At 38.6% G+C, this 24,949-nt stretch overlaps 1 protein-coding gene across 1 annotated transcript; it reads left to right on the top strand.

Annotated features, from left to right (window-relative positions):
- Positions 1 to 598: 598 nt before the first annotated feature.
- Positions 599 to 1,216, top strand: LOC122649615. Its single transcript, XM_043842842.1, has one exon. The coding sequence runs from the start codon at positions 599 to 601 to the stop codon at positions 1,214 to 1,216; it is 618 nt and encodes a 205-aa protein (XP_043698777.1).
- Positions 1,217 to 24,949: the final 23,733 nt, after the last annotated feature.

Genomic DNA, 24,949 nt, shown 5'->3' with positions numbered 1-24,949 from the left:
GACGGTGATCGTTCGAGCATGTACGCGAACGCATGCGAGTGTACGTGCGTGAGGCGCAATGTGGCGCTTGATGGTACACTTTGCACTTCGCACGTGCGCATCGTCGCAATAGGACGTCTTAATCTTTTTGGGATCGACGGTGTCTGATCAGAGGGTACTTAGGATCGATCCGACCATTGGATTGGTGGCTAATCAAAGAGGGAGTGCAACCCTTGATTCATCATTGACCCCAAGAGTTGCAGCCCACACGAACAGCCAAGAGAGCCCAGCCCAATAGTCATGACTTGTCAAAATAAGCCACATGAGCCAATGGGTGTGACCCATACGAACAGACCTTGTGGGCCTATAAATGGGCCACGAATTCCCTCAGTCCAGACATAGAAAAATCTTCTCTGACAGTTTCTGTTGTTACTGTCTCTGCAACCAGTAACAGGCTAGCCTGATTTATCTTGGGAGGCAGGTTTGCTGCAACCCTTTGCAGGAATAGAAGGGTGCAAATACTATCTTAAGGACAGAACGACCTCGTTTGACTCGGGCCTTTTCTGTCCTCTCCTTTTTGTATCAGATTTCTAACAATCTTAAGACAGTATTTCATTCAATGGAGGAGACTGCAATAATGAAGATACCTGGGAACGAGATAAGCAAACTAGAGAAGTTTGACAGGTCCTTTTTCAAACGTTGGAAAGGGAAGATGTATTTCTTCCTCACTGCTTTGAAGCTCGCTCATGTTCTGAATGAAGAGAAGCCAGTACCACCGATAAGCACCGATGGAGAACCTTCCAGTGCAGAAACACTGGTTCAAATCAAGCAACGCCAGAAGTGGGAACAAGATGATTTCATGTGCAAAGGCTATATCCTTAATGAACTGTCGAACTCACAATATGATGTGTACAAGCCCAAATTTGCGGACAGCGCCTCAAAGGAACTATGGGAGGATCTTGATAAGAAGTACAAGATTGAAGATGCTGGCAACAAGAAATTTCTCGTAAGTAAGTTATTTGATTATAGAATGCTAGGAGATAAGTCCATTATTTCCCAAACCTATGAGTTGCAAGGTCTCATGAATCAAATCATCTCTGAGGGTCATTCTCTTGACAAATCTTTTCAAGTATCTTCTATTATTTCTAAGTTACCTTTTGCTTGGAAAGATTGTTGGAAAGAGTTGAAACAAAAGAAAGATGTAATGACTATGCCAGAGCTGATAAAGTATATCTAAGTTGAAGAGAATTCTCGTAAACTGGATAAACTTGAATTGGAGGAAAAATCTCCTAAGGCTCATGTTATAGAAAATGCATCTTCTAAGGGCAAAAAGAGGAAGTATGATGGGAAAGGCACTGTTTCGGATAAGAAAAAGGGTATTTTCACTAACCCTAAGGTGAAACTGCTGGAAATGCAAAAAAGTTGATTATTTCAAGAAACAGTGTAGAGTTTTCCTCAAGGAGAAGCAACAGAAGGACCAAACCAACATGGTTGACAATGATGATTGGACTGCTATGATATCTGAGGTACATATAGTGGGTGATGATGAGGAATGGTGGAAGATTCCGGTGCAACCAAACACGTTGCTAAGAACAAAAATCTGTTCAAAGTTTATGAACCTATTGCAGATGGACAAGATCTCTTTATGGGAAATTCTTCAACTGCTAAGGTCATAGGTAAAGGCACAGTAGTTATGAATCTCACATCCGGAAAGAAGCTTACTTTGAATGATGTACTTCATGTTCCTGATATTTGGAAGAATTTAATCTCTGTAAGCTTGCTTGACAAACATGGATTTAAAATCCTGTTTGAGTCAGGGAACATCATAGTGTCCAAAGGGGGAATTTATGTTGGGAAGGGATATGCATCGAACGGGATGTATAAGTTTAATGTGATTAATGAAAATCCATCTTCTGCTTATATCGTCACTACTTTTGATACATGGCATTCTAGACTTGGGCATGTTAATTATAAGAGCATGAGAAATATGATTAAATTAGGATTATTACCAGAATGCACGTCTTCTAGTCATGATAAATGTTCTGTATGCATCAAGTCTAAAATTGCTAGAAAATCCTTTAAGAAAGTAGAAAGGAATACACAACTCTTAGAATTGGTACATTCTGATTTGTGTAAGTTAGAAGGTATTCTAACTAGAGGTGGTAAAAGATATTTCATCACTTTTATTGATGACTGTTCAAAATATACATATGTATACATGTTAAGGACTAAAGATGAGGCTTTGGAGAAATTCAAAATCTACAAAGCCGAAGTTGAAAATCAATTAGATCGTAAGATTAAAATCTTACGAACTGATCGAGGAAGGGAATACTTCTCTACTGATGATTTCTGTGAAGTTTATGAAATTATCCATCAAACAACGGCATCTTATAGTCCTCAACAGAATGGAGTAGCAGAAAGAAAAAATAGGACTCTAACAGAAATGGTGAATACACTTTTACTTACTTCTGACTTACCAAATAATTTATGGGGGGAAGCATTGATGATTGCTTGTCATATACTTAACCGTATATCCCATAAAAAGACTAATATCACTCCCTATGAATATTGGATGAAGAGAAAATCTTCTCTTGGATATTTCAGAGTATGGGGATGTAGAGCATTAGTAAGATTAACTGATCCTAAAAGACCTTAATTAGGTGAAAAGGCAATTGAATGTATTTTCATTGGCTATGCCCAACATAGCAAGGCCTATAGATTCCTAACAATGGAATCTACAGAGACCGTTAGCCAAAATACAATTTTGAAATCTAGAGATGCAAAGTTCTTTGAGGATTCATTCTCTAGGAAACGGAAGAATGAAGATACAAACAATGATGGTCAAGATACTGTTCAATCAAACTCTGAAAATAATGAGAATGTTGAACTAAGAAGAAGTAAAAGAGTTAGAGTAGAAAAATCCTTTGGTCCAGATTTCTATCAATTCTTGGTAGAAGGAAATAGAAATGAAGTTATATATTCTTGTGTGTATAATATTGAACATAATTCATTGACTTTTCGAAAAGCCATGAATTCTCAAGATTCTGCCTTTTGACAAGAGGCTATAAATGATGAAATGGATTATCTCATGGGTAATAAAATATGGGTTTTAACAGATTTACCTCCTGAATTTAAACCTATTGATTGTAAATGAATATTTAAGCGAAAGCTTAGAGCTGATGGAACCATTGATAAGTTTAAAGCTAGGCTTGTAGCCAAAGGCTTTAAACAAAATGAAGGTATTGACTATTTCGATATATATGCTCCAGTTGCTAGAATTAGTACAATTAGATTGTTAATTGATTTAGCATCAATTAATAAACTCATTATACACTACAAGAAAAAGCATTTTTGGCGACGGTTAAAAATTTTACCGTAGCCAAATATATATTTATAGCAACTGTAGTTTACCATTCGTCGCCTTATTTAATTTATAGCAACGGTAATATACAATTCGCCGCCCAATATGATTTATAGCAACGGTAATATATAATCCGTCGCCCAATATGATTTACAACTACATGCACCAATATAGAGTCGCCAAATTTCATTTAGGACGACGAAAAATATATTGGCGTCGTAAAAAAATATTTAATACAACGGTAATTCTATAACCGTTACGAAAAATATGATTTGTAGCAACAACATAATACAAACCGTTGTGTTATATTATTTTGACCAACGGTTTTATAAGAACCGTCGCCTTAAGGTGTAAGAGATTGTATTTATTTTGGCCAACGGTTTTACAAGATCCGTCGCCTTATATCAATTTTGGCCAATGGTTGTACAAGAACCGTCGCCTTATATCACTTAGGGCAACGGATTATTTTTTACTGTAAGAGATTGTATTTATTTTTTTGGTCTTTCAACATTCCCGCTCTTCTACAAAAAAAAAAAAAACATTCCCGCTCGCAGTTTCTCTTCTCTATCTGTCCCTCTCGATCTATCTGGCTTTTCTTCTCTTACTCTCCCTCTCGCTTTTGGAAACCCTCTATCTTACTCTGTTCAAGCTTAACCCTATCCTCCAAGGATCTACATCTCGCCTCTCTGAGCTACCCACACGCCCCATTCTTTGTGGAATCATCGCAAGCCCGTCGGGGAGGCTGGCTGACTCCTATATTATGCAGTCCTCTCGGCATTCTTTGACGCCTTTGCAAGGTATGATTTCTGTCTTTATCTTTTGTTCTTTACCAGTATTGATTTCTCTCTCTATCTCTCTCTTTATCCTTTTTCTTTTAATCAGTATAGATTTCTGTCTATCTCTCTATCGATTTTCTCTTTTGGCTGTTATCCAGGGAATTAATCAGTCGGTTGAGGAAGGAAGCCGAGTTAGGTATTCTCATCCTCTTGATGATCTTCTTCTATTTCTGTGTTTGATTTTCTAGTTGCTTCTCTTAGTATCATTTGTCTTCTTCTTCTATTTCTATGTTCTTACCTCTTGATAGGAATGAAGAAATGGTGAAATTGAAATTAACGGCCTCCACTTGTGTATCTCACTTGTCTCCTCTACTACTCTTCTCCCATTCTTGAAGGCTAGCTCTGTGTTTATTTTCTGGTAATGTCGTTTTTATTTTTCTTATAAATATATAAATGTGATTAGAAATAAAGATGATTAATGATTCTTGATTCACTCATTATTGTCTTTTGATTTCTCCTACCAGTTCTTGTTACAGTTAGGATCTCCTTTAGAAAGATGGAAATATAATTGAAGAAATCTGCTTCACTTTTACATTTTCCCTTTATCCTTTATTTAATGTGTATAAAACTTAATCTGCAATTCACTACTTTACTTTTACTTTGTTCATCACCTTTCTTCTTTTTGATAATGCCTTTTCTCCCCAACTGGGGAGATGAGGTGCAAGTTGCAGAAGTGGGCTTATGAATTCTTGTTTTTTATGGGGTGGAAAAAGCCATGTTTGGGAAAGATTGGGAGAGCCTGAAGGTCACTTGCAATCCAATCCACTGGCCACCCAAAGCTGTAAAAAATGGATTTTTATAGGAGGAACAGCAGTGGAGATATTCTCTTCTTCGTTCTTAGTTGCATGTGAGTCCAGCTCTGTTTTATGATCCAACCATTAATTTTAGTGATCAAATGCTTTGAGTAATTCATTTTTAAAGAACAGTAAATTGAGGAAGAAGGTGTCAAATTCATAGTTGGTTATTAAATGAAGGGTTTCTACTGGAAATCAGTTGGGGCACCCCAACCAACAATTTATTCTTCAACGGCTCTAGTAATTAGATGTCATGGAACAAGCAGGGAAATGGTTGGGGTTGAGTTGGATTGGATTGGATGGTGGAGAATTTCATGGTGATGGGAACATGTGGGTATGGTGAGTGTGTGAGTGTGTAGAGGCAGCAAGGGCTGGGGTGAGTGTGTGAGTGTGTAGGGGCAGCAAGGGCTGGGGTGAGTGTGTGAGTGTGTAGGGGCAGCAAGGGCTGGGGTGAGTGTGTGAGTGTGTATAGGGGCAGCAAGGGGTGGAGGTGAGTGTGTGGGTATGTCTATAGGGGCAGCAAGGGGTTGGGGTGAGTGTGTATAGGGGCAGCAAGGGGTGGGGGTGAGTGTGTATAGGGGCAGCAAGGGGTGGGGGTGAGTGTGTGAGTGTGTGACTGTATGTAGGGGCAGCAAGGGCTGGGGGTGAGTGTGTGGGTTCATAAATACCCCTCCTAAAGATGATTAACAAACTCGGTACACAATGTGTACTTGATCAGCAAGGGGGCTGCATTATATGTGCTTGTGATGTCTTTTATGGAAAAGAGGTCTGCATTATATGTGCTTGAGATTAGGAAGTAAAGGTGAGTGAATAGGGGGTGGGTTTGGGAGCTAGGAAATAGATCATAGATGGGGTCAGAGACTTTAGAAATGAAATAAAAGAAATTCTGTCCTCCACTCTTCTTCGCAGAGTTTCTAGGTTATTTAACTTGTAACTCAGTTACAAGATCCAAGAAGCTATATATTAGACTGGAGGCCTGGTCCAAGTTAATTGATTTTGCAAGTCAAATCCATTTCATGGGTTGGCATGCTTTATCGCCCACACCCTTGCTGTTGAAGGTGGACACCTCCATATTAATCTCTTGTGTATGATTTTATTTCCAAAGGACCCATCTAGTTCAACTTGTATTTCCCCCTCTCTCACTGAGTCACTGCAGCTTGCCCTCTTAAATTTTCAAAGAAGAAAACAAAGGCCCATATAACCTGCAGCAATGTTTGTACAGTTTCATACTATAGCCTTCACAAGAAGACACAAGTCACACAACCAATGCATTTAATGAACCTGCTCTTTCAAAGGGACCAATGAAGTTAGAGAGAGAGAGAGAGAGAGAGAGAGAGAGAGAGAGAGAGAGAGGCCTGAGTTCCTAATTTAACCTTTAATAAGCCTGCTCTAGCACTAGAAAGAGTTAAGAAGGACAGTGAATGAGGAAAGGTATAGACTAGAAGAGAATATCAAATTTGTCTGGCCAGGGTACACAGCATTCAACCCTTGCACTTGTCCCATTATTTTAATTAACTCTTCTTCTCTTTCTCGTTCTACAGTAATACTGAGCATGGAAGTCAAAAGTAGGTGAAATTTTTGAAGTGATTGAACACCAATATATGGTTGACAAGTTTGTGCCCTTTTCCTTGACAATGATCTACTTTATAAGGACTCTTAAAGAGTCATAACAATTCTCCAAAACATTTATATTTGGCAAAAGACAACCTTTAAGGGAAAGGAATTTTCTACAATTGAACAAACTTGGATGATGACTTGACAACATGGACCATGATTATTTGTTGAGGTTCCAAACATGCTAGAGGTAGTCCTAAGCAAGTTCAAGAATGCAGAAGGATGGGTTCCTTGTAGATTCCAAATTGAAGTGGCAAAGAAGAATCAAAATATGTGATAGGGTGGTAATGAAGAAAAGTGGAATTTTATAGTACTACCAAAAAAAATTTTCAAAATTCAAAACTATAACTTGTAAACACTTTTTCTTTTTTCTCCCTTTTAGGGCTTGCAGATTACCACGAAGCAAGAGAGAAGGGCTCTAGGGCTGAGTAAGTATAGCTCCTCAATTCTTTGATCAATGCACTTGTGTCTAGCTTTCTATTTGTGATCTCATCGTTGAACTTTTGTCTTGACCATATTATTTCTTCATGTTAGTGGATGACAAGGAGATATGCAAAATGACATTTAATATTAAGGATTTTTTCTTTTTAGCAGTTACACTTCGAAACTATGTCTAGGAGTTGGATTGGAAGTTCAAGGGATGCATCTGTTCCATTGCCATGTAAAGGGGATGTTGGTAATAACTGCTTGAAGACATACCTTTATCTTCTTTGAGTGCATTTTGGTTCTTTCTCCATTGTGCTCTTCCTATTGTGCTTTCTCTCTATTGCAAAAGTAAAGAATTGTTTAGATTCCAAATTTACTAAAGGGCGTACCTAGTGCATGAGGCTCCCGCCATTGCTGGGTTTGGGGATGGTCATAATGTACACAACCTTACACCCGCTTTGCAGATAGGCTGTTTCTGGACTTGAACCCGCGACCACAAGGTTGCAATGGAGCAACCTTATTTACTGTTGGATAAAAAATTCCATTCCTCTGAGCGTCTAACTAGGTTGGCTTTCGTTATCCAATAGACATCCTTCTTTTCGTGCATAATGATTGATGTTGCTTCTGTACTAGGTATGTATCCACTGAATATAATGAAATGCATGGGCAAGTCAGCCCTATATGTTTGTATTTCTCGAAGCTTCTTCTATAGTAATGGAGCTGTTGTGCTATTTAGCTCTGGGTAATAGATTTTATATGTAATATATTTTGCATTTAGATGACCTACTTGCAAGTTCGTCTGAAGTTCAATTTTATCTTCTTGCAAACTTGCATTGAAGCTATTAGGAGTTCATTCTTGTATACAAATTTCTGATAATTCTATTAATGTTTTTCGTTTTCCCTTGGTGAGTGATCTTTGCTTATCTCTCATTATTTGCATGCACTGTGTTTGCTCGTGTGTGTTACAAAGCGGTTTTTAATCTCTGCATTATGTTTGTCTCAGTTACAAAATGTTCATGAAACTGTGATTTATTTTAAGAAAATTTTAATGTTGTCAATGCTTGTCAACTTATTAAACAGCAACCCATGTTTGATTCATAGTTATTGGCTACATGGGAAATCAAGTAAGAAGCAAAGCTTGTCTTTCTAATGGTTAAAACTTTTCCAGGAAGCACCTCCAAGATGGGATCAAGAGAGGCTTTGAAGGGTTTCCTAAGAAATTTATGAAGACTTAAAGCGATGAATGGTGAAAACAGAACATTCTTGAACATTTCTTGTCTCATGAATGCAACTTATGTCTTAAGTCTCTATCGACCTTGGTGGAAAGAGATGTTGAATGAAAGAATTGGAAAATGTGGCACACCCTGCTACAAGAGTAATGTGCATTCCCCTGTTCATGCTCTTGGTATTAATCAGTTCTTTAAGTGACATGCAACACCACCTTCCCCAAGCGATCCTGGAGTGAAGAAAGTTGCAAACAAATTAGCAAGTTTTGTAGCCAAAAATGGAAGGCAGTTTGAGCACATTACTCATCAAAGAAATCCTGGAGATACACCTTTTAAGTAAGTTTCCTATGATTATGTGTTTAATCCCTGAATGCTACAAGATAATTCTTCTATTGTTGCTCTAATCATCTACCTTATTTGTATTTTTAAATGGTCACTGTGTAAAATCTCCTTGTTGTTTGTATTGGAAATTGTGCTTGAATTTACTATATTTATGCTTGTCACTATATGCCGCATGGTTCTATAACTTCATCTAGCAATTTTATCCATGATAAACTTAGAGAGAATCGTTTGAGATGGTATGGCCATGTCCAACGGAGGCCTTCCGGGGCTCCAGTCCGGAGGGGAGCGACATGATCCTGATTGAGGGAACCAAAAGAACTAGAGGTAGGCCTAAGATAACCTTAGGAGAAGTAGTGAAGAAAGACATGCTTAGCTTAGGCCTTGCCCCGAGTATGACCTCTAATAGAGCTGATTGGAGATCAAAGATCCATGCGATCAGTTGGTCTTTGTTGTGTGTTGCCGTTGTTTGTATCCACCCCTCTTAGAGACCTAGTGCACAGTGTTGGGCAGTTAAGAAGCGGTACGTAGTTAAGAAGGGTCGATACCTTAGAGATTTGTGTCGATGTTGTTTGCCCCCCCCCCCCTCTCCTTTTTTACTTCTTTTTACCTTTTTTTCTCTTATAGGATCCATGTAGCCGACCCTATTAAGTTGGGATAATGCTTGGATGTTGTTGTTGTTCCTTTTGCGATTATTGCATCTTCAGTACCATCTTTAATTGCTTTTGATTTCTAAATAGAGTCACTGTTGAAGGAAATGCCTTGTTGAGGACTTGATTCTTCTGTTACTTGTGGTTAGCTGGTCATTTCCAAATAGATGTGAAAGTGAACAGAATGCTTAATTTTACGAAGTTTAAGAGTCCAGTATATTACAGGTGCATTTGGAAAAGAGCTTAGCAATATCCACAGTAGTAGTTGTAGAAATTAGTTGAATACATAAAGCAGTTGGGCTATGATGCCCTCAAGATGGGTAGTTAATGGCTTTGATTACATCAAATGTTTGTTCAAAACTGGCTTCTTCTGTGTTTCTTCTTTCCTTTTTCTTCTCTTTTCTTTTTTTTAGTTGGAATGGTTGAGGTGGGATATTCAGCTTGCTTATGAAAGCAAAGTTAATCCTTGATCCTTCTATTTGTAAGTAGTCGGATACTTGGGAGTGGTTTTTGTCATTGGTGCAGAGTTAGTTGGAATGTTGGCAGCCAAACTTGTCTTGGATGGAAATGGATCGATTTTGAAGTGGATATGCTAATATCTGGAATTAGCATATCCAATATTTGAATTTGTCTTGTATCTGATGTATATTTACGTCAAGTATACGGATTTGATTCTGGATATTCAAATCCTAATGTGCTACTCTCTGTTTTCTTGTTTGCGAATATAAGTTGTTCGATAGAAATATATGAAGTAATGAAGGCTAGCGTGACGGAATAAGAGACAGATGAATCTGAGTGCACTTGGGAGCAGCACCAGCAAGTCAAAAGATGATGGAAGCCAGAAGGTCAATTGGATGCTTTTGTTAGTGAACAAAGACAACTTATGGTAACTTTAAATAATTGATATAGCTAAAGTTGGTAATGGTAGATGTACAAGGGAAGAGCTGGAAAAGAATTGGGTTGACTTGTGAGGAAACAATAGTAATTATGAGTTAACCTGTGATATAGAATGGAAAAGTGGAATTGCAAGACATTGCCTTGCTATGAGCTTACATTCAAGATTTTGTCATCTTCCAAGTTCAATTGGATAAGCTATCATATATTGGATTTTACTGTTTTCATATTTTGATTCATCTTAGCTGTCCTATGTAGTTACATTGAATAAGCTATCATTGGATCTTTTACTGTTTTTCATCTTTTGATTCATCCTTGCTGTCCTATGGTAGTTACATTGGATAAGGTATCATTGGATCTTTTACTGTTTTCATCTTTTGATATGATTTTGAATCATATTACCTATTAGATTTTTTGCACACAAGTCAATGACAAGGAGGCTGCTTGTTGAGTTGTAATGAATTTGTAGTATCAAGACTAGTCTAAGCTATAAGAGATTAAAGCTAGTCATACAAAGCTTTCAATTTTCAGTGCAGATAGATAGATGAAGCTTTGTCATTTTATTCTGAAATTTAGTTTTAATGGTACACTGACTCTTAATTGGTACAGTGATACAATCAGATTGGCTTAGAACTGAAGATGGATTTCTCATATTGATGGGTTCCCACACCAGAGATTGCTATGACCAAACCTTTCTTGGATGGCCGGTCTAGGAGATCTCTTGAGAGTTGATTCCCAAGCTGGTGATGTTGTCTTGAAACTACTGTACGTCGCACCATTTTGATCCATTGAATGAGTTTTGCAAAATAAACCCAGTTGATGTTTGATGAGGAGTGCAAAGTCTATGAAGGTAATACAGTGTAATTAGAGTCATGAGTTCTTTTAATTATGATTGTATTACTTTTTTGAAGTGAAGTGTAAGAAATGTATTCTTATTTGGATGTATGGTTAATTTTATTTTTTTCATATGGACTAGTATATTAATGTAATTACAGGAAATATACTGATTTTAAATTTTTTTTTTTTTTGTTATCTCAGTTTTGGCAACGGTTTTTTTTATACCGTTGCCAAAAAGCCTTACCATATCGCCCTTAGCGACGGTTTTTTCTTTTTTTACAACGGTTAATATCGTTGTTAAAAATATGGTTTTCTGCAACGGTATGTTTTATTTTGTCGCCATACTATTATCTTCGGCCACGGTTTATTATTAACCGTTGCTAAAGAATGGTTTAGGGCAACGGTATTATTTTAACCGTCGCCAATTAGATTTTTCCTAGCGGAACCCCTTATTCCGTCGCCTAATTTTGGCTGCGCCATTTATGCCAACGGTGATTGCAACGGCTCAGAAAACCGTCGCCAACATATTTAGCAACGGATTTGGATTTTTGGCAACGGAAAAAAACCGTCGCCAAAAATGAGTTTTCTTGTAGTGTATACACCAAATGGATGTTAAAACTGTTTTTTTTAATGGAGATTTAGAAGAAGAAGTTTACATGGAACAACCTGAAGGATTTGTTTTGAAAGGCCAGGAAAGTAAGGTTTGTAAACTAGTCAAATCGTTATATGGTCTAAAACAAGCTCCTAAGCAATGGCATGATAAATTTGACCAAAAGGTTGTAGCAAATGGATTTAGAATAAATGAATCTGATAAATGTGTTTATTCTAAATTCAAGAATGGACATGGTGTTATAATATGTTTATATGTTGATGATATGTTAATCTTTGGTACTGATTCAAGCGTTGTATTAGAGACAAAGGATTTTCTATCTTCATGTTTTGATATGAAAGATATGGGTGAAGCAAATGTAATTTTAGGAATCAAAATTGTTAGATCCTCTGATTGTATTTCTTTAACACAGTCTCATTATATAAAGAAAATATTAAAGAAATTCAACCATGAGGATTGTACACCAGTTGCTACCCCATATGATCATTCTATTAGATTAACTTCTAATGAAGAGAATTGTATATCTCAATTGGAATATTCTAGTATCATTGGCAGTTTAATGTATGTCATGCAGTGCACTCGTCCTGATATAGCTTTTGCAGTTGGTGTTTTGAGTAGGTTTACTCATAACCCTGGACAAATTCATTGGAATGCAGTCTCTAGAGTACTTAAGTACTTAAATGGCACAATGAATTATGCATTAAGTTATAAGGATTTTTTCGCAGTACTAGAAAGATACACAGATGCAAATTGGATTATAGGATCCGATTAATCAAAATCCACAAGTGGTTGGATATTTACCTTGGGTGGAGGATCAATTTCTTGGGGATCCAAGAAACAGACTGTGGTTTCACACTCCACTATGGAGTCTAAATTTATTGTTTTAGCAATGACAGTAAAGGAAGCAGAATGGCTTAGGGACCTATTAACAGAGATTCCTCTGTGGCCTAAGCCAATGCCTACTATATCAATATCTTGTGATAATGAAGTAACATTATCAAGGGCTTATAATAAAATTTACAATGGAAAGTCAAGGCATATCAGTTTAATACATACCTAGGTAAGAGAACAACTCATCAAAGGAATTGTGACTATTAGTTATGTAAAATCAAAGGAAAACTTGGCTGATCCCTTTACAAAAGGCCTAGGTAGGGATGTGGTATGGAAGACTTCCAGGGAGATGGGTTTAAAGCTTTTAAATGAGAAGTAACCTGTAAGTGGAAACCACCTAGACACTAGACCAACATCTAATCAACTAGTTCAATGGAAAAACACTTATAGTAATAACCGGTTGTGTACTCAACTAGTAGAGAGAAGATCTCTTGACATCTCAAGGTAGTGCATGTTTGTATGGAGAAACTGACAGAGGGTAGGATCAATCCTTTAATGAGTCTATGCCTTATAGGAAATGCAAGTCATACAATTGCATTTTATTAGATTCACCTATATAAGTGCAGGAAGTAGGGCCGCTTCTATGAGATTCAAAGCTTGTCTCTAAGGCACTTATGAAAACCTAAGATGAAAGCACAAGGCCATAAATGTGCGGGTATTATTGAAACTATATTCAAGTAAGTCATATGTCTAGTATATTAGATTTGTCGCTATAAAGTTCTAAGTTCAAGGCTACGGCTACTTCGATTTTGACAAGTACTAATATATTTTGACAATATAAAGGCTCAAGTCGAAAGACATGTAAGTATGATTTAGAAGTATAGAGATTTTATTGACTGAGGCTCAATTATTTTAAAAAATTGGGAGAAATTGTTGGAATTTTTCAAAATATTGATGTGGATTTTTAGTCCCACATCGGCTATGAAAGGAAAGCTTATTGGGTTTATATGTGTTAGTAGTTATTATTATCACATGTTATGCTAGAAGAGATTGTACGGTGCACTTGCGGGTGAGGACGGTGACCGTCCGAGCGCGTACGTGTACCCATGCGCATGCGCGTGCGTGAGGCGTAATGTGGCGCTTTGATGGCGCACTTTGCACTTCGCACGTGTGCATCGTCGCAGTATGTCGCCTTAATCTTTTCGGGATCGACGGTGTTTGATCAAAGGGTGCTTAGGATCGATTTGACCATTGGATCAGTGGCTAATCAAAGAGGGAGTGCAACCATTGGTTCATCATTGACCCCAAGAGTTGCAGCCCACACAAACAGCCAAGAGAGCCCAGCCCAATAGTCATGACTTGTCAAAATAAGCCACATGAGCCAATGGGTGTGACCCATCCAAACAGACCTTGTAGGCCTATAAATGGGCCACGAATTCCCTCAGTCCAGACATAGAAAAATCTTCTCTAATAGTTTCTGTTGTTACTGTCTCTGCAACCAGTAACAGGCTAGCCTGATTTATCTTGGGAGGCAAGTTTGTTGCAACCCTTTATAGGAATAGAAGGGTGCAAATACTGTCTTAAGGACAGAACGACCTCATTCGACTTAAGCCTTTTCTGTCCTCTCCTTTTTGTATCAGATTTCTAACAATCCCCCTCACATAGGCCTCCATTCGGTCCAAATTTTAGGCTGAGTTGCTGGCTAGTTTGTGTTTATCCTCTAACCTTCTAATTCTGTGACTCTTTTGAGTTATTTCAGCAGCCATTATTCCCTTTGACATGAAGTTTTCAGGTTTGATCAGTCCTTAGAGACATGGGTCTTATCTCAGACCAATACGTCTACCCGCAGATAAAACTTTAAGAACAAGTACTTTGTAGTGCCTCTTATCTCTTTGATCTGTGATTTTATGTTTTTCTGCCAATAAAACAGTTCTTTTTCTTTTCCCTTCTTTTTTTTTTTTTTTTTAAAGGAGGAAGTTGTTGAAAAACAGAATTCTTACTTCAATGGAGCTTCGAGGATGGGAGGAGAGGGGGAGGAGGAGTCTCTGGGATGCACATAAATAGGAAATTTGTTGGTGATGGACTGATGGATGAGTCAATGATCCTGAAGAGGAGACGTGGATCTCTTTGGTACTCTTCGTCTTCGTAGGTTGCAGTGGGAATGCTTGGATCAGAATGTAAGAATTTGTCAGTCTCCGAGAGTTGCAGCAGAGAGAAAGGGGGAGAGAGGGGAGGAGTGAGAGAGGAGAGAGAATGGGTTAACTCAGGTTAAGTTAGGGTTACATGGGTGAATGCCATAAATAAAATCTAACCGTAGGATTTGAAGTTGCCATGTGTCGACAAACTAAGGGTGTAATGGAGCAAAATGGAGCACGTCAGAAATGGAGCAGATAAAAATCCATTGATTACTAAAACCTGAGTCCGGATCCTCTCTAACAACATTGAAGAGGATTCCTCTCCAATAACCTTCTCCTAGTTTCCCTTTTTTTTCTTTTTCTTTTTCCTCTCTACCTCTTTTTTAGAAGTATATCTGTAAAAGTGACTAAGTTAAAATAGGTAATTATCGTCGGTTCTGAGGCTCCAGCCATTATTCAATCTTCACCATCCCTCTTCTGTCATTGGACGAAGTTCCACTCGCCGATCCAGCAGATCCTTGCAGATATGTTCGAAAGTAGGTTGTGGAAGCAATTCTGGTGGTCTTCTTGCTGTCGATCGAAGCTCCACTCGTCAATCTAGTAGACCTTTATCGACCCGACAAGTCTGTTTGAAAGTAGGTTGTGGCAGCGTGTCGACACGCGTGGGCAGATTGGTGTTGGACTTTTCGACATGTATGGGGCCCCTTCGTTTGGCATGCATGTGCATGCACTTAAGTTTAGCTGTATCTATAGCTTTTTACCTAGGGAAATGGTTATGTCTCATCCCCTAACCTGGATGACCCAGTTAATGGCAAGTGAGATCGGGTCAATTTCCACTCCTTGGTTTTGGATACTGTATATCCATACCTTATGGTTATCATGCTCTCTATCTGTTATGTATCTTGTACCTGCTTGATAACCTTACGACTGTTTCTATTCTGAAACTGTGCTGAGAAATAGCAGAACAGCTTTTTCCAAAACCTGTGCTGAGAAACCGTTTCTTGACCCGCTTGGTAAACCTGTTCTTGGAAACAACCAATACCCTTTTTTTTTTTGTTAATTAACAAAAGGAATCGGAGAGCTTCTTCCCCAAATCGCAATATCCTTTGATACTTACAGGTGGTTTCCCCTTGGTTTCCTCCTCCTTTCAAAATTTAAACTTTTTTTCTTTTTGCTTTGTTTTGGTTGTTGGAACTGAATGGAGAACAGCACGGGACACACACACAGAGGACCTTCTTCATTAAAGAAAAATCATCATAAATGAAAGATAAGCAAAAATAATAACAAAATTAAGAAAACCCTGAAAAGGAAAACAAGATAATAAAAAAAAAAAGGATTGCAACCAGAAGGACGAACTAGAAAAGCATATAAAGAAGATAAACAAAAAAATTAAAGATTTAGAGAATAGAGGTGAATAAGGGAGATCAGCTATTCTATCGCAACCCTTTCATTGTGTTGTTACCTTAATCAGTTGTAAGAGATCGAAAAACGAGTTACATAAGAACAAGAAAGGGGACCAATTCGAAAACCAAAATTTGAAAGCTCTAATATACCCTAAAACGCATAAACATAAAATTCGAAAACAAATTTTTGAAAAATTCTATCTTTGCAATTTAGAATAACAGTAACTGTAAATGGATCTTTAATTAATTTTTAAAAAAAATCTTCAAAATTAGAAAGGATCAAGTAGAAGCAGAGAGAGGTAGAGGGAGAGAACTTACAGCGACTGAAATGTCAAAAAATTGGATGTTTCACTTGGCAAATGGAATTTGGAGGAGAGAGAGATGATGAGGGGAAGGGAAGAAGGTGTTGGCAGTTGTGTGTAGAAAGAGGGCAATGATGGTCACGGGTACGGACCTTTCCAATGGAGGAGATCTGAACTTCATTGGAGGTTCCGGCAGCAGAGCGATGGAGGAGATCTGAACTTCGTTGGAGGTTCCCGCAGCTTGTGAGAGAGGTAGGTGAGAGGAAAAAATCAATTTTGGATAGTTTTATCGGAGACAGTTTTTACAACTTGATAACCTTCCCAGAATCAGTTTATGGTGGTTTTTTTATGCTGAGAAACACAAAAATAGTAGAAAACTGCTTGATAACCACTATTCTGTATAAATTGTTCTCTGGTGGATAAATCATTATTTCTATTCTCCAGAAGACTTTTTACAGAACATGTAATACATGTTCTGCTTGCTCAGCACAAATTGATGAAAAAGTGTGCCCGATAATTTTAACCCAACCCCACCCCAAAACCTAACATTATTCTTCAAACCTTACGAAGAACTCTCTCGCTCTCTCGCTCTCTGTGGGTTCTCCTACAGCTCAGATCCATAGCAGCTTGGGACAATCTCGCTCTCTCGCTATTTCGCTCTCTGGGGGCTCTCCTACGGTGGATCAGAAGAGGCTAGTCTTCTACCTTGCGACATCATCCTCTGCAATAGGTAAAAACTGTGCATCTTCTTCTTTTTCTTCCTCTGCTCGTCTTCTTCTTCTTCCTCTGGTCATTTTCTTCTTCTTCCTCTGCTCATCGTTTTCTTCTTCTTCCTCTACTCATCTTCTTCTTTTTCTTTCTCTGCTCATCTTCTTCTTCTTCCTCTTTTTTTCCTTCTTTTTTCTTGCGAATTACCTTCCTTTATTGAGGATCTACTACGTCATCTTTATCTTCTAATGTTGTATTTTACATTTTGCAGAAACCCTAAATCCGAAGGAGAGGATATTTCACTAATCCCACAAACCCCCAAGTACAGCCGCTGGTAAACACCCAGGGTATTCTTCTTCTTCTTCTTCCTCTTCGTTCCTTCTTTTTCTTGCGATTTTTACCTTCCTTATGCGCCAGTGATTGGGCCTCTGTGCTTAGAGCTAAATACTTCCCCTTAGGGAACTTGCTTGATGAACATGCCTCTAATAAGCGTGGTCCGTGATCTTGTAATAGCATTGTTGAGTGTTAATCCTTTACTAAAGCTATTTGATTGTATTAAGATTAGAAATGCTAGTCCTTGGAAATGTACATGCCTTGAAGTTTTATCCTTTTTCTTCGATCTTATTTCCTCTATTTTGTCTCTGCAATTTTAAGTGAGTATATGCAATTTATTTCAATTTAGTTGTTGGTGTTCATATGAGTTATCTGAGGAGAACTTATTTATGATCATTCGGCATAATAGAACCTGAATTAATGCTGATTTACAGCAGTCCAAACAGACCTATGATAGTTATGTTTTGGACTTCTCTAATAAGCAACATCTAGTCTATTTTGAGTTCTGAAAATTTTCTCTTAAATTTGATCACTTTTGGGTGTTGTGATCCTTGGATTGGTTTTGAACTTATTGTTTTGAATTCGATTCCCACCAACTGGATGTTGCTTATGGATTTCTCTTGTGTTTTGTCTGCATTTTAAGTTCCAAGAGAAATCCATAAGCAACATAAATATTATTAAAATACATTATTCAATATAATTATTATTCAAAATTGGTCACATTTCCAGAACATAAACAAATTTTATCAAGCACTAATGGTGTTCATTTGTGTTCTGGAAATGTTTCCAAAACAGGTTTACCAAGTAGGTAAAAAATAGTTTCTCAGCAAAGAAAATGGAAAAATATGTGCTGCGCAACAAAAAAGTGTTTTGGTGTTTCGCAACACACTTCCAGAACAGAAACACCAGGTAAGGTTATCAAGCGGTGCCTTGGGTTCTGTCAAAACTCTTCCAGGGAGCATAAATTTTGATTTATGTTTTCAAAAACACTTCATTATCAAGCAGTTTTTGGGTGTTTTTCCGTTTCTCAGAATGGAAAAACACCAGAAATTGTTTCTCGTAAGGATATCAAGCGGGCTCCTTGTTTTCCTTTGTTTGGCGATGGGCACGCATGAATGAATAGCCTTCTTTTCTACCCAAAAAAAAAAAAAGATTAGGGAAAAACATCTCTACTTGGTGGTGTTTCCTACACCCTCTCATAGGGCACCATGAAATGATGCCTCTGCCCCTAGTAGATACTCAAGAATGCATGCTCCCCCATTGGCCCTGGCGCTTGTCTAGAGACCATGCGACCAAGTAGAGATCCCTTGCCCGATTTGATTATTGCCGAAAAAATTAGGTAATTAAGATAGGAATCTTTAAATCATGTCCCAACTGCTGTAACATGTTACATATAAATCATTAAAGTTTTCTTACCCAAAAAAAAAAAATTCGTTAAAGTTTAATTTGAAAGCTTTGATGAGACTGTTTATCATGGGCTCAAGTCTTGTTGCATTGTTCAAGATACGTATCGATATCGCCATGGTTTGAGGTATCTGTATCATATCGCTCGTATCGGGGAGACATGTAATGGTTTTGGTTGTGGCTGATCTCAATATTTTGCCGATATCGTATCAGTGACACGGTACGTACAAAGGGTAAAATAGTCAAATATCCTATTCAAAAGGGAAATCCATGGCAATTTTGTCTGATACAGCCGATCCTTGTTAATACCGTAGCGGTATCATATTGGTTTTGCAAGTGACCGATACCTAATCTAATACCATGGGTTTTAGTAATCGTTACGATCCCTACCGATCCATATTGGTTAGGTTTACCCTGCTTCCTTTAAAAAAATTAGATTTTTTAATTTAAAATTTTACCCTTGTCTGTACTGGTCCACCGAGACGGGATCGGCCAAGAATAGGTATTGGTCTCAACCGATACCAATGCCGATACTGATGTGAATCAGCTGATCCAGTACTGATTCTTCAAACCATGATCCCGATATTGTGTCGAGAACGTATCGGTGAAATGGTACAGGCAAAGGGTATAATAGTTAAAAAAAACCTTTTTTTTTTTTTACAGAAAATTAGGGGGTAAACTTATCCGATACAACAGATCAATATCGACGCCATATCGATACTGTTTTGGTTTTACAGGTGATCGATACCCAATCCGATTCAAGTGACCAATACCCGATCTGATACTGTGCATTGACTCTCGACATTAGTACGCACTCCGATGATAATTTCCTCACCATCCTTCTGCAAGACCAAATCGGTAGTTTTTCATCAAAACCAATGGCTTGATGTTTCCCCGAGAGAGACATTTGAGATTAGATTCCCCGACTTAATTACGAACTCAATTTTTTGTAGATTCTAAAAAAAAAAAAGGGAGATGGAGGAAAAAAGAGAAAAAAAAAAAAAAGAAACAGAGTTAGGTTTCTACAATGCAGATCGTCTACGGTTTAGCTGCTCGTAGCAGCCTGTGCGGTGCAGACTGAGCGCCTCACACAATGACCGCCTTACCCCTTGCCCAGCGTCTGGCCCGAGCGGGGGAAAGGCGGTCATTACGCGCACAACCCTGTCACGTCGCACAGGCTGCTACTGGCAGCTGGTCCGTAGGAGATCTAAATCCAAGTTTCTATGAATTGGTATAAGACGTGGCACTAAGAGAAGGTTGTTGAGAGAAATCCTCTTCAAAGTCGTTGGAGAAGATCCGGACTCAATCCGCCAGCTGGCCGGCCTTAGAGAATCCAAATTCATTGTTACTATCCTCCTTATACGCCAACCACCCTACTAGCTCTCCCATTTTTTTACCCTTTAAAACAGGGATGAAGCTAAAAGTTTTAGGATGCAGAACTATTACTATCACTAGAAGAAGAAAAAGAAGAAGGAGCAGCAACGGCGGGGAAAGACAAATCAAATGCAGAGAGAGGAATCATCTTCAGCATCAGCATCATGGTCGGGGCTTCCAGAGGATTTGGTGGTCATGGTAAGCGAGCTTCTCATCAATAATGTTTACGCAGATTACGTACGATTCAGATCGGTCTGCAAGTCATGGTACGCCTTCCTACCAAACAAGCCCTACCATCCATCCCATCAATTCCCTGTGTTGATTTTACTTTATAGGGCAAATGTAAATGGCCCCTCACGTTATGGCATATTCGGGTTATCCCCCAATAATAATAAGCTTTATCACCTCTGTGACCTTCCTGACCAACGGTTTCTTCCCAACGCTTTCATTATTAAGGGTTCCTCTCATGGTCGGTTGGTTTTAAGTGGTTTATGTAATCACTCCGTATACAATTCCCCCCCAAAAAAAAATCTCTCCTTATTATTATACCTTTACAACCCTTTCACCAACACCAAACTCGGCCTTCCACCCATTGAGGTATCCGGTGTAAAAAAGGTTGTCTTATCATCAACTCCTCCTGCTACGGTTGCTATCGCCATCTATGGCACCAAGAGAGAATTGATCTTCGCGAGACCTGGAGATAAAGCATGGACTGATTTTAATAAACCTATGATGAATTCTCGATGTAATGATGTTGATGATGATGAGGAGGAGGAAGAAGATCAACTTTGTAGTTTTGCGGATGTCTTATTCCATCATGGTAACAACAAAATCTATGCTCTACAATTTTATACTCTCAATGTTTATGTTTTCCACATGGCCGCCCATGGCGACGGCGGCGGCGGCGGCGGCAAAGATGAAATGCAATTTATTTCTATTCTGCAACCACAACCTGAATTATGCAATGATCAGTTCCCGTGGGAGAAGAGGTCTCGCAGATATTCCATGAGGTTAGTGGAGTTAGATGATGATGTGTTGATGGTTGTTCAGAAAATAAAATCAAAGAATGTGAAAATCAATGAGTGTGGACTGTGTACAAGAGAAGATAGAAGAAAAACAATTGGGTTTATGGTTTTCAAGTGGGAAAATGAAAAAATGGATACAGGTGAAGAGCATAGGTGAAGATAAGATTTTGTTTATGGGACCGGTTTCACTTTTCTTGGTATCTTCTTCTTCTTCTTCTACTAATATTAATAATCGTTTCAGAGGAAATTGCATCTATTTTATCGATTTGTATTGCAAAAATCAAACCAATGTCACATCGAATTATGATAAAGGTGTATACAGATTAGAAGATGATTGTATTGATGAGTCATCGTCGTCGTTACCAATTCAAGATGACACAGGCATCGGCAAAGATTACTGGGTAGAGTATCATCGTCCACCTGCTTGGCTTACATACATACATTCACCCCACGGCTCCACCCCCAACTCATTTGATTAATTTCATTATTAAATTACTCCATCCTAGTTTCAAGAAATTTTACATATTTTATGTTTCTCTAAGTATGATGCAACAATTGTTATTTATTAAATTATTCATTATTTTTATTGATTAATTCAATTGATGTGTGGCCTAGCTAGTAATTGAGTGAGAGACGATACTAGTTTTTATTTTGTTTTTTCGGCTCCTATACGATTTGATTTGATTTGAAACAGTCGTAACCATGCAAATCAAAACTGAACCTAGAAGATAACCTATATGAAATCATAATCTGATCATTTTTCCACGATTACAATTCCGTTATTCAATCATGTTCCATTTTGATACCTTTACACAGGTTACATAAAAATAAGAGTGAGTGGTAGTAGCAGTGCTAACGCCCATAACCTTATTGAGATTTAGGTGTTGCGTATAAGAATGAGTGGTAGTAGCAGCGATTTTTTTCCTCTGAGGTACCCTCACCCATATGGTTGTGAGGTTCCCTTTAGGGATGTTCGACATGTGTCACAGAAAAATCCAACGGCTGGCTTTCATGACATGTTTATGTTGGTAGTTTCCATTGAACGTGACTCTCTCTCTCTCTTCTCTCTCCACTCTTTCCTCAAAACCACTCTTCTCTCTCCTCTCTCCACTCTATCCTCAAAACAACTCTCAATGGAAACGTCTCTCCACGTAAGCAGTTTCATTGAGAAACTGCAACTCTCACAGTCTCACGTCTCCTCCCTCTCGTCTCTCTCCTCTCTCACGTCTCCTCTCTCTCGTCTCTTCTCTCTCCTCTCTCTCTCCACTATCTCGTCTCTCTCCTCAGCCAGGCTCTCTCTCTCTCCTCTATCTCGTCTCTCTCCTCTTTCAGGCATCTGCAACTGTTCACTCTTGGCCCTCCATAAACCTCCCGAGAAGAGTGACGATCGATCAGCCTCGCTCCACTATAGGTACTCCAATATTTTTTTATTTTTTTTTCAAAAAACGTTTCTGTTTGTTGGTTTTACTTGTATGAATAAATAATAATTTCATGTATTAGCAGGTTGCTAAGTTATTAGCATGGCTTTCCTTCTCGACTGTGGCAACCTGCTAATACATGAAATTATTATTTATTCATACAAGTAAAACCAACAAACAGAAACGTTTTTTGAAAGAAAAAAAAAAAAATACAAACACATATTGGAGTACCTGTAGTGGAGCCGAGATAGAGGAGAGAGGGAGGAGAGAGACGAGATAGAGGAGAGAGAGAGGGGAGAGTTACAGTTTCATTGAGAAACTGCTTACGTGGAGAGAGTTTCCATTGAGAGTGGTTTTGAGAATAGAGTGGAGAGAGGAGAGAGAAGAGTGGTTTTGAGGAAAGAGTGGACAGAGGAGAGAGAGAGAGACTCACGTTCACGTGGAGAGAGGTTTCCATTGAGAGTGGTTTTGAGAATAGAGTGGAGAGAGGAGAGAGAAGAGTGGTTTTGAGGAAAGAGTGGACAAATGAGAGAGAGAGAGAGTCACGTTCAATGGAAACTACCAACATAAACATGTCATGAAAAGCTAGCAGTTGGATTTTTCTGTGACACATGTCGAACATCCCTAAAGGGAACCTCACAACCGTATGGGTGAGGGAACCTTAGAGGAAAAAAATCCCGCTAACGCCCATAACCTTATATGCAACACCTAAATCTCAATCATTGATTTCTATATGTTGATCCCAGGTTGACACTGAGAGGGGGTGAATCAGTGTTCTTCAAAAATAATCCCTAAATTCCAACCCTGTGTTGACGTCGATGCAGAAGACTTCAAGCAAACCTGATTGACCGGGGCAATTACCAATTCCACAACACACATGCACGTCCACCTCGCAACCACTATGTGGCCAGGTCTACCAGATAGTGCACCCCACTCTCTGCCCGTGTATTCCCGTCGTTGACCAATTGCTTGACATGCACTTGCAACCTTGAACGCGCACAAACAATGTATTCAATCTCCTCAAGAATGAAAAACCTTCAACACCATGAGACAAGAGTTTTTCAATTCCAAAATACCTCTCTCTGGGTATTTCCATATTCCACTGTATCTCTGACGTGTGGTCAGTATGTTGCACGCATCCCCATGTGCACAAGAATTGAGAAACCCACCAAAAAGAGTCTTCTGTGCAAAATCGTGTGCTACAGAAGGTTTTTCACGTTTTTTATTCTTCAGAAAGATGAGTCTCGTCTCTGTGAACACGCTGCACTTCGGGGATCTCAATTCTGATCTAAAACGAGGGAGATATCCCTGTTTTACTAAAACCCTGCGATCTAGGGGCATTTCAGTCATTTTAAAAATGTTTCGTGACAACTCGTCACTCACCGGGAGGCAGCATTGCGTTCCGCGCATCACGACATAGAGCGGGTCTTTTCTAGACCGTCCGATTAGGCTTCTATTTTCGGGCTGATTAAAAGCCGTTAGATTTTGTTGATTTCTCCTCAAGCAAAGTGGGTTTGCTAGCAGCCAACAAAACAGAATCTTAATCTATGGTACCGTATATGTGCCATACACCAGAACAGAAATTGACTTCCACGTAGCTCGTCCACGTAATGCACGGTGCACCACTCTAATTAAAAATGTCGCACAAGAATCTGACGCGGATGCCTTTGTGTGGCTTCATAGAATTTGTTTACTTGAAATCTTTTAATCTCAGCCGTTGTTTAATGATATGGTGCACACCATAACAGATTATACACCATCCTCCTGGCCTATCAGAACTCACGAAGTGGAATCTTTCTCATAAAACACTCTTTTAATACCCAAATCTACCCAAACAAATTTGTAAATGACCTCTGTAAGCACAAAAACGTGATTACAGACTTGTTGCATAAATAAACAACAGAATACTCGCAAAATCCGTTCAATGCCATTCAACCTTTTCTCAATTCGCTCCATTTTTGCACGACTGCACGAAAACCTCCATAACTTCTTCGTTTGACATGAAAAATAGGTGAGACAAATTGCGTTGTGACCATGATTCGACGAGCTGCATTACTTGTGAAGAGTATTTCGCCCAGTTCTGCCATTAAGACCTCCAAATATAGCTTCAAAGTGGACCCTACTGCACGATCTTATAAAATCGCAACTTTTGATGTACGAGACCTTCACCTGCTACTTCGAGCCTTTGCCAAACACTTCTTAGGGACCCAATATATTGCCAATAGTCATCCTTCATGCTTGAATGTCGTTGTAACTCTGTCAAATGACTAAATTACCCTTGACACTATGTAGAAGCTCGTTTGACCATTCTAGCACTACCAAACCACCAATAGCTACTACCACAACACCACTATGATCAAATATGTTGTCAACAATGACAACAACATTCCACACACTCCAATTGACTAACACTATGGAATAAGATCTCAACCGTTAAACATATAAGATGT

Source organism: Telopea speciosissima, chromosome 2 (genome assembly GCF_018873765.1).
Source record: "Telopea speciosissima isolate NSW1024214 ecotype Mountain lineage chromosome 2, Tspe_v1, whole genome shotgun sequence".
NCBI lineage: Eukaryota > Viridiplantae > Streptophyta > Magnoliopsida > Proteales > Proteaceae > Telopea > Telopea speciosissima.
This window is presented reverse-complemented; position numbering and strand designations above follow the sequence as displayed.